The following is a 10,846-nucleotide window of genomic DNA, read 5'->3' on the forward strand; positions in this document are numbered from 1 at the left end:
CCAGATCCTTTGATGTGACCTGAAGGACTTTTGTTCTGAGTTCATGGAGAGCTGTTGGGGGTGCTTTGCCTTTGAAAAGGCTCCGTCTGGCTGCTGCGGGGGGAGACTGATTGGGAACCAGCGAGGAGGCGTCTGCACCTGGCCAGGTGAGCGATGACCTAGTCTGAACCCGGATGATCCCAGATGTGGAGAGAAGGACTCAGAGGACCCATATCTCGAGGTAGAACCAAAAGGGGTTTTTTAACATATTGCATATGGGGTGAGAGAGAGGCTCGAAGACACCACCAAAAGTTTGGGCCTAACCAACTGTAAGAGTTGAATTGCCATTTTCTGATATGGGAAGGTGTGGGGGGTGGAGCAGGTTGGAGGAGAAGATAAACGAGTTCATCTAGGGACATGCTGAGTTTGGGACGCCTATGAGACACACAAGTGGAGGCCTCAAGTAAGCAGTTTTGAAGCTGGTAGGAGGGCCCTTGCTGAAGATGTAAATCTGGGGGACATAGGCATTTGGATGGTGTTTAAAGCCACGAGTCTGGATGCATTCACCTCAAGAGTGAGTGTTTATGAAGGTACGAGAACCAGCACTGACATGTGAAATGGTGCTACCCCAATTAGAGAGGGCCAGGGTGGCTCAGAGAGACTAAGTGACTTGCCTAAGGTCACACAGCTGGTAAGAGGTAGGACCAGCCTTCAAAACCAGACCCTAGTTCCAATCTTGCTGGGCTCCTTTACAGACATCTGTGTAGGATTCTGTTGGTCTCATTGGACCAGTGGCTGTAATTTAGAATATTTAGAGACGTTAACTAGTGTTCACTCTGGCTCTGAAGCCATACTCTGTCATCTGCGCTTTAAGAAGAGCTGGAGCTTCGGGAGTCCGAGGTTGGACCTGGAGGTCTTTGAGGATTCCCACACACTGAGACAGGGCAGATCTGTGTGTTTCACAGCCACAGGTGGTCGGAGTCCTGATTTTGAAAGTTGGAGGAACTGGTCACCCAGGTACTGGCCAGTAAAGACACGATTTTGGATCTACCCTGGCCCCTGAGCAATGAATGGAGTGCTTAGCATATACTGCAGCAGGCCGTCCTCCACACTGGAAAAATGTCCAGATACGAATAGGTGTCACCAACTGCTTGCCCTAAACCAAAGGTAAGCGTGCTGCCCTCTCCAGAGCTGTTATGAGGTTAAACAAGAAAGTATCAGTGAAATCACCCAGCTCACCGCAGGCCCTGGCCCGGAGTTTACTTTCTTTTTTCTTCTCCTACCTCAGCCATTAACAATCTCTGCAAAGATCTGTCAGAAGCTATTGGACCTCCAGGGATCCTCACCTGTCCCTGCCCCAGGCATCTGTTCAGTGTGACTTGTTCCACCTGGGAAGTGGTTCCTCAGAGCCCTAGGGTTCAGAGGTGGTGCTTTGGGGCTGATCACCCTGCGCTGGTTGTCATCTGCCCCACCCCCCAGATGGGTCTCTGCCCTGTTCTTTGCCCTGGAGGCTCCCTTGCCCCCTCTGGCTTCCACTTAGCGTCAGCTAAAGGTAGGACAGGCTGGAGATCTGGGGAGAGAGGAGTGAGGGCCTTTCTTCCCGCTCCCTTCCTGCTCTGCTCACGTGACTGGCAGAGGTTTCATCTCCCTGCCCATGTCTGCAGCATCTGTCAGGTGTCCCATTGTGGTATTGTGATTTATAGTAACAACACCATATTTCATCTTTGTCCTTGTTTCTGGCACAGAGCTACCCCCACCCCCTCCCTCCTACACACACAGGCATTGGTGATCAGAATTTTACACTCCTCTGTATCTCCAACTGTCACTAAGTTTCAGTGACACAATGTCTTCCCCTTCCCCTTCAGTCCTAAAGGTCACAACAGCTGCCCGTTGTTGATAGCCTTTGGGTGCTTCCACATCCTGTGCAGGTTCTTCTATCCACACCCATATTGTTACAAGGATTGCCTACATCAAAGCTCCTAGAACTGTGCTGTGCAGTATGATAACTGCCAGCCACACGTGGGTATTTGAATATAAATGAATACTATTTAAAATGCAGTTCCTCCTTTGCACTAACCACATTGCAAGTGTTCAGTAGCCAATATGGGTGGCTAGTTGGGCCAGTATCTGAACAGTTCAGATACAGAAATTTCAGTCGTTCCAGAAGGTTCCATTGGACAGCACTGCTCTAGAAGGATCTGAGTTGGATTCTGTTTCCTGCTGGAATTAACTGGTACATGCCCCACATAGGGCAAAAGCACGGCACTTTTATCTGCTTTACATATTTGGGAATCCAGTTTAAACTGTCACTGATCCATAACTATTCTAACAGGCATACGAGGATTAAACATTAAGACACATGTGGATGGAAGCATGAAACATTGCAACTACTTTGGAAAAAGTTGGCAGTTCCTCAAAATACTAAGTGTTTTAAACCAGATAGACATAACCACATGACCCAACAATTCCACTCCTAGGTATATACCCAAGAGAACCGAAAACATAGAAACTTACACACATGCGAACATTTGTCCGTGAGGCATTCTTTGTAACTGCCAAAAAGCGGAACAACGTACATGTCCATCAACTGAGGAATGGATGAACAAAATGTGGTCTGTTCAGACAATGGAATATTACTCAGCTTTAAAAGGGAATGAAATAGTGACACATGCTACAACATCGGGGAACCTTGAAAACATGACAGCAAGTGCAAGAAGCCGGGCACAAAGGACCACATATTGTACCATTCCATTCATCTGAAATGTCCCAAAATGGCAAATCCATAAAAATCGAAATAGATGGGTGTTTGCCAGGGGCTGGAGAAAAATGGGGTACAGGGTTCCTTTCTGAGGTGCTGCAAATATTCTAAAATGGATTGTGGTGATGCTGTCTTCACTTGGTGAATGTATAAAAAATTCACTGAATCGTTACACCTTGAATGTGTGAATTGTGTGGTATGTGAATGATATCTCAATAACGCTACAAAAAAGACTAAAAAGTACGAAAAATTTTAAAAGCAGCATATTATTAGAAGCATGGAGGTAGATACCAGTAGAAACAGCTAGAAGGAAGTTAGAGCAGCTGTGCAGGAGCAGACTTGTGGGGGAGTTTTTGTTTGCTTATGCTTTGGCATGCTATTTGAATTTTTAAAACTATGTGCATTATTATTTTGATAGACAAATAAAAAAAATGTAAAGACTTTTAAAAGGAGGGATTGCTGCTGAAAATGACTATTTTAAGAAGTGATTTAGTACCCATCCCCTGAGTTTGGAGGCATGTGTATTTAGGACAGTTGCTTTCAAGTAAATAACCTAGTGTGGCTCAGGAATCTGCCCTGTCTCTACTGGGGGACAAAAAGTGTTCCTGAGCCTAAAGAAGGGTCAAAAAAAAATCCTCGCAGGAGGCGGGTGGAATGAGGGCATGTGGAAGGGCTCTCTGGCCGAGAGTGGGCGTCCTACGAAGAGGGGAGACCTTGAACAAAGAGAGGCAGAGTGGGGCCCGGGCTGGCTGGGCTGGAGCATGGGATAAGAAGACATTATAAAGAAGAAAACGTGGGGCGGACAGGTGGCTCAGTTGGTTAGAGTGCGGGCTCTAAGCAACGGGGTTGCCAGTTAGATTCACACTGGGCCAGCGAGCTGCGCCCTCCACAATTAGAATGAAGTCAATGAGCTGCCACTCAGCTCCAGGATGGCCAGATGGCTCAGTGGGTTGGAGCGCGTCCTCTCAACCACAAGGTTGCTGGTTCGACTCCCACAAAGGATGGTGGGCTGCGCCCCCTTCAACTAACAACGGCAACTGGACCTGGAGCTGAGCTGCACCCTCCACAACTATGATTGAAAGGACAACAACTTGACTTGGAAAAGTCCTGGTAGTACACACTGTTCCCCAATAACGCCCTGTTCCCCTTCCCCAATAAAATCTTTAAAAAAAAAAAAAAAAAAACAGCAACAAAAAGGAAAACGTTGGCAACCTGGTCCCTTTGGAGCCGGTTCTCCATTTCCTCCCTTGGGCCAGTATCTCTGTGCTGAGACTGAGGGGATCTAAGCAGGCCTGGCCTCCGTGTCAAACCACCTTTCTAAACCCTTTCCAACAAGTATTTATTGAACATCTACTATGTGCCAGGCGTGGCACTCCATGCTGGGGAGACAGGCTCCCCATGGTTGCAGTTCTCGTGGGACCTACTGAAGCCACAAGGATAAGGGTTACAAAGGGACAGCACAAGGACCTATGGGACCAGATCACAGGGGCTCCGACTCCAATCTGGGGTCAGGAAAGGCTTCCTGGAGGAAGCCTCTCGGCTGGGTCTCACCCTCAGGAAGAGCTGGGCAGCTCCAGCTGTGTTCCGGCTGGGAGAAGAGAAGGCCAGCGGCTCAGGGTCAGGCGTCCCGACCACTGCCTGGGAGCCACTGACTGTGTAACGAGGCATCAGCCAGTTGGTGGGTCTAGAAGGGGTGGGATATGTATCAGAGGCATTAAGACTCCCCTAAACTCCTCAGGCTTTGTAGAGCCTGGCCTTTCATCCAGCTCAGTCCCTTTGGGGGCTTCCCCAGGTCCCACACGATGCCTAGGGCAGTGACACCCCAGCCCGCAACCAGGGGTGCCCAGACTCACTTTCCCTCACTCCTGCTACGTCCCTGGAAAATGGCCTGGCAGAGGCAAGAGGCTGTATTTCACAGGTTCTGGTGTCCTGGATGCAGTGATATCTGCAGCTTTGACCTTGAACCCCCATGACCTTGCCCATGGCTAAGTGACACCCCCAGAAGTTAGAATGATCCTAATGACTCCTCCACCCTGCCGAGAAACTCTTGGGTCTAGACATCTATCCATTGCTCACCCAGGTCACACCTCATCCCTTTGGGGCAGCAAAGACAAACGGTCCCACAGGTCTCCACTCTCCGGCCTGACTCAGGAGGAGGCCGTCCCCCTGACACACAGGACCAGGGAGGAACTCGCTCATTCCCGGTTCATTCAGCACCACTGAGCCCATCTCAGGCTAAGTGGTGGAGACAGGCCAGGAGAAACTGCACTGGGTGTCGTGTCAGACATTTGTGCTGCTGGGCGCCATGGAAGAACCAAGCAGCCTGGGAAGTGGAGAGCAGGAGTTAGATGCCGTTAGGAAAAGGAGGTCTAGAGCTAAGACACAACAGGAATATTAGCTGGTCTTTCCCAGAGACTCAGGAGAGAGAGGAAGGCATCACTGGCCCAGACTGAAGAAATGAAATTACCTGCCCTTCCTGGGAGCAGGCTGGAGCCTGGAGTGGGGGGAGAGCAGGGAGACGGGAAACAAGGGTAGATGTGCAACGCAAGGGGCTGGCTCAGCCGGGCCCTGGAAGATCTGCATCAGCTTCCAGCTTGTGAATGTCATCTTGAGGGCAACGTGGAGCCCACAGGTTTCCAGTAAAAGGCGAGGAACTTCACCTCCATGGTCTTCCTCTCCAAAACCCGTAACCAAACCTAATCGTGAGAAAAACACCAGAGAAGCCCAAATTTTAGAAATGTATTACAAAGGACCTAACCAGCTGTCAAGGTCCTCAGAACTGTCAAGGTCAGCAAACAAGTCTGAGAATCTGTCAGACCAGGGGAAACTAGAGGCATGACAACTAAATGTAATACGGTTTCACAGGGGATTCTGAAACAGAAAAAGAACATTAGAGAAAAATTTGTGAAATCCAAGTAAAGTATGAGGTTTAGTTAATAGTAACATATTGTATAATGGAATATTATTCAACAATAAAAAAGAATAAAGTACTGTTATGTGTTATATGGAAGAATCTCAAAAACATGCCAAGTGGAAGCAGACACATAAGACACAAAAGACCACCTGGAGTATGATTGTATTTGTAGGGAATGTCCAAAATAGACAAATCTAGAGACAGGAAGTAGATTAGTAATTGCTAGAGATTGGAGGGTGAGGGGGCAGTGGGGAATGATGGAGAGGGATTGCTGATGGGTGGGGTTGCTTTTAGGGTGAAATGTTCTAAAATTAGACTGTAATGATGATTGCACAACCCTGTGAATATACTAAAAACCATTGAATTGTACGCTTTGAGTGCATCTCCCAAATCTGTTAAAAATTGTTAATAGTTGAAACATCATTGGTTCATTCGTTGTAAAAAACGCACCACTGGAAGATGTTAAAATAGGGGAAACTGAGTGAACTCCGTGCTATTTCTGTTAAGTTTCCTATAAACCTACAAAATTAGTGTAAAATATAAAACGCTTAAGTGTTGATAGGAAAAGGACATGGTCACAGAGAGAACTTGGTGATACTATTCATGAGGGGCGAGGCGTTCGCTGGGTGGAGGTGTTAGTTTCCTCTTGGTGCTCAACAAATGACTACAAACTTGGTAGCTCAAAACAACACATTTTATTAAGGTCTGGCAGTCGGAAGTGCAGAATGGTTTTGACTGACCTAGAGTCCTGCCAGCGGGAGCTGCATTTCTTTGTGGAGATAGAAAAATCAGTTTTCTTGCCTTCTCCAGCTCCCACAGGCCACGGCATTCCTTGGCATGTGGCCCTTCCATCTTCAAACCCAGCAGCAGTGTAACATTTTCAGCTACCTCTGACTCTCCCCCCTTTCACTTTATAGGGGTCCTTGTGATTATATTTGGGGCCACCTCAATCATCCAGAATAATCTCCCCATCTCAAAACCATTCATCACAGCTGCAAAGCCTCTTTGGCCATGAAGGTCGCATACTCCCAGTTCTGAGGTTAAGGATGTGGACATCTTTGGGGAGCCATTACTTTGCCTATATAAAGTGTCATCAGGGAGGTGGACACAGGAGCAGGTTGTGAGGGGAAGAGGTCAGTTTTGGACAGGTGGAGCTGGGGTGCCTGGGGAACACTCAGGGACCACCCCTTGGACGTCCATTTACTGGCCAAACACTAAGCACCTTCCGTGAGTCAATCACTGGGGTAACATAAAGCTGAACATGGTTATTTCATTGGTCCTAAGACACCTGCTTTTCTGAACATTTCTGAAATCAGGATGCACCTTTTAATTGCCATCTTACAAGTGGCAGGGCTTCCCTTCTGAATGACACAAAACAAATCATCTTAACATCTTGGAGTCAATGCAAACCAGGTCTGGCCTGGCACTGGAGCAGGTCCAATTTTTCCAAAAGTTGGAGGCCTCACTAAAACATTGGGTATGCCCACACATCTTTCCTAGTTCCTGGCCTAGCTCGGGTCCCACGGCTCTGGTGCTCGGCTCTCCTGTAACTGACAGATCCCACCAGCACCCTGGCCTCACACATCTCAGCCCTTAGCCCTGCCACCACAGCAGGGTCCAGGCACCAGCCCCTCGCCCCGGGGTAACCTCTCATGGGTCAGACTCAGTGGTGTTCCACCTGACCACACACTGGAAACACCTGGGAGCTGTTAAAAGACCCACCACCAGGCTACTGCCTAGACCAACCTAGTCTGAATCTGAGGATAATTTCACAGCTCTCCTGCGATTCCAAGATGGGAAGTGTTAGAATCAATCTGTCTGGGTGCAGAGGCGGCAGCCTCAGGCAGCACTGGTGGTGGTGGTGGTGGGGGTTTGTGTGGGGGTGGGTGGGTCGCTGGGGGTGGTTAGGTGTAGACTACACAATTACACTTGTCTGCCTCCCTCCCGACTCTGAATTCCTGGAAGGGGACCCGCCTAGTTATCTCAGTTCCCTCAAGGCACTGACGAGCCCTATGCCAGGCACAGGATGGGAGCCCAGGTCATGGAAGCTTCAGGGCCTCAAAAGCCAGACCGAAAAGACCTAGTACCAAAAAATGTCTGGGAAGGGAGCCTACTGGGTCTGGGCCAACCCTCTGACTCACTGTGTGCCCCCCCAATGACATGCTGCCCTACTCTGTGCCTAGTCGATGGGTGGCGGGATCAGGTGACCTTGTGCCACCACTGAGCCTGCACTTCACTTAAGGAGCCTGAGACAGTGGGAGCTAGTGAGTACTAAGCTTCCTGCTCACACCCAACTGCTGTCCCAGCCCTTCGAGGCCTAAAACGCCCCTTCTGGAGTTCCGTCCTGTCCTGGCTGCCAGGACGTGCTGACTGAGATCCTAAAAGCCAAAGACCTCAGAACAGCAACAGGAACCCCCAGTGGGTACTGGAGAATAGTATGTACGTGAGGGATTTTTAGGTGGTCAGCAGAGGCCAGGTCGGGAGGCCACAGGTCCCTGACACCCTGGCTCTGCCCCTAGGATTGCTCAACGGTGAGATGGTTCAAGGGACCAGAAACTTCCACAGAAGAATTTCATGAGGAAATAGTCAAGGGCTGAAGCAAGTCCAAAGGGGCTGTGGGGGTCCCTGGTTTCTGGCCATCAGCACAGCCGAGGCCTTAATACACAACTACAGGCTTTTATTGGGAAAGAAAACTAGCTGAAAAGAGGCCCCCGATACCCTCACTGCCAGGGGCAGCTGGGGCCTCCTCCAGAGTCCAGGAATGAAGGGGCCCCCAAACTGGGCCCTCGGCAGGCTCAGGTATACAGGTCAAAGTCAATACGCTTGGAGTTGTAGAACTGTCCACCAGGGGGGTCCAGCTTCCGGCAATACACACCATCCGGGAAGTAACCTTCGTTCACCCAGGTCTGCGGGAAGAGAAGGCAGAGCTGGTGGAGGACTGATGGGGTGCGAGGGCAGAAAAGAGGCAGAAAGGGGTTTACCTGCATCTGGGTGCTGGTGAAGGGCCCGTACAGCTCAGCATCCCCTGTGTTCTCCCACTTATACTCCCACATCACATCCTCCAGACCGTCTCCGAGCGACTCTGCTTCTAAAATCACAGGCAAAGCTGTGTGGGCCTCCAGTGCCATGCCCCTGCCCACAAGACCCCGCCTCTGCCCTTCAAGCTCACCTTTCTGGGCAGGGGATGGGGTCACCAGCTCCTCCTCTGCCACTTCCTCAGCAAACATGTCCAGAGAAGGTGGGGAGATGGGGTCAGGGGGTCCTTGGGTCTGGCACCCCAACCCCTTCAGACGCATGGCCAGCCGTTCCCTTGTCTCCTGATATACACCAAGGTTGCCCCGGGCTACCATCTGGTCAGCCAACCCCGAGAGCCTGTCCAAGCGCTGGGGGGAAGAGGGCCGTCCGGGCCCCTTACTGCCCCCTTTGCCTCCTCCTCTGGCCCCCAGGCGCCTCAGGGCCCCAGCCACTGTCTCTCTGGGCAGCAGCAGCTCCAGGAGGCCCTCCAGGAGTGCCTGGGCGCTCATGGGTGTCTGGCCCAGGTTATCCTCCTCGTCGGAGTCCGATGGTGGATGCTGGTCCGGTGGCCGCTCCTTGATCTTCACCTGTACCACGAGAACATGGAGATTATTTCTGACAAACTGTCCGCAGAGCCCGAGTCCCTGCCGCCTCCGGCCCGGCCACGCCAGCCCCTGAGCCAAACCCAGTCAATGTTGTCCAGCCAGCTGTCTCGGATCTGAGCTTCTCGGTTCAAGAAGTAGTTGCCGTCAGCATCAAAATGGCCTTCTTCCATCTCTTCCTGGAGGTTGAAAGGTGTGATCCGCACACCTCCCTCACTGGGGAGTGTGGCCGCCTCCTGACCTGCACCAAACACAGGCATTTCACACTAAGCATGCGACAGTGACAGAAGGAGCCCTGGGCCACATCCCAGAAGCCCGTTTGTTTCCGCAGCAGATTCAATGTTTGCGTAGACCTCACCTTCCACGTCCTCTGAGGCCAGGATGTCGTATTTGCTGGACCCCTCCTCCTCGTCGTCCTCCTCATCGCTGTCCAAAGAGTGTTTGCCTTTGAAGCGGCTCCCAGGCCCTCCTGCCCCGGCCACAGGGTCCACCAGCTGTGAGCAGGAGCCAGCAGGTCGAGAGAGGCAGGTTACCGCCTAGTCCTCAAAATGCTCTAGGATCTGGACTCAAACTGACAATCTCCCAAACCCATTTCTCAGAGAAGATGGCGAAGCTAGTCCTTTCCTTTCTAACCCTCTTTGCATCCCACGCGTTTTCCCTTTTCTGATCCTAGTTTCTTTTCTCTCCCCCTCACTCCTCCCTACGACGCAGGAGTCTGGCCCCCTCACCTTCTTCTTGGGGACACTGATTTCATCCTCATCATCCTCATCTCCCACGCCTTGAAAGGTCACCTTCCTCTTCGGCATGACTGGACAGAGGGGCCTGCCTCAAGCTGAACTGAGAGAAAGGACGCCGAGTAAGGGAACCGGGCGAGGAGGAGATTCGCCGCGAGAGGGCCCCAGCGCAGCAAACGTTTCCCCTGGTACAGAAACAGGGGCCGAAAGGGGCGTTGACAGGCAAGAGGCGCCGGAACCTGGTCTGGCATCCGAAAGACTGGCTGGAACAAAGCCTGACAGGTGGGAGCGCCGAGGATGCCCGACCAGCTCCCCCACGTGACCACCCCCATTCCCGGCGCTGGCATCCTGGGCGCGACGCCGTTCCCCGGGCTAACACCCGCTCCCCCACCGCCAGTTCTCTTGGAGCTCGTGAGGCTCGGGCGGACCCGGGACCTGGCGTCCTGGCCGCCCCCCTTTCCCCGCGCCGAACTCCCAATTCCGCGGGGTGACCCCCGACTGTGCCGGGCGCTGTGTACAAATGAGAGGCGCCAGAGCACCAGGGACCCCAGCAGTCCCACCGGCGCGCACTCACCTAGGGACCCCGGGAAGGTGGGGGAAGGAAAGGAGCGAAGCTTCCGCCAGGGCTTCATCCGGGGCACCGGGCCGCCATCACCCGGAAGAGAACTGTGGAAGGCGCCAGGAGGGCCGGAAGTGGCTTCACTGTGGCGAGAGCAGGCGGAAGTCCGAGAGGAGCCGGGGAGGGCACACTCCCCCCCAGGAGTGACTCGAGCTGCGTGGGATGGAACGACGAGCAGGGGGCACTGGAGAACGCTTAGACCCTGATGGGACGCGAGGGTGGCCG

At 52.0% G+C, this 10,846-nt stretch overlaps 1 protein-coding gene across 2 annotated transcripts; it reads right to left on the bottom strand.

Moving 5' to 3' along the window:
* Window positions 1-6,327: 6,327 nt before the first annotated feature.
* On the bottom strand, window positions 6,328-10,846 carry CD2BP2 (CD2 cytoplasmic tail binding protein 2). 2 transcript variants are annotated; one of them, XM_019717318.2, is made up of 7 exons: window positions 10,577-10,846; window positions 9,997-10,100; window positions 9,627-9,762; window positions 9,352-9,509; window positions 8,821-9,253; window positions 8,633-8,739; window positions 6,328-8,557 (listed from the first exon to the last, which is right to left on the bottom strand). In XM_019717318.2, the coding sequence occupies exons 2-7, from the start codon at window positions 10,072-10,074 to the stop codon at window positions 8,447-8,449; spliced, it is 1,023 nt and encodes a 340-aa protein (XP_019572877.1). In that variant the 5' UTR covers window positions 10,075-10,100; window positions 10,577-10,846; the 3' UTR covers window positions 6,328-8,446. The 2 variants fall into 2 exon arrangements, with proteins under 2 accessions (XP_019572877.1, XP_019572875.1); XM_019717316.2 differs by having other exon boundaries at window positions 9,997-10,105; window positions 10,577-10,817.

Source organism: Rhinolophus sinicus, linkage group LG18, assembly GCF_036562045.2.
Source record: "Rhinolophus sinicus isolate RSC01 linkage group LG18, ASM3656204v1, whole genome shotgun sequence".
NCBI lineage: Eukaryota > Metazoa > Chordata > Mammalia > Chiroptera > Rhinolophidae > Rhinolophus > Rhinolophus sinicus.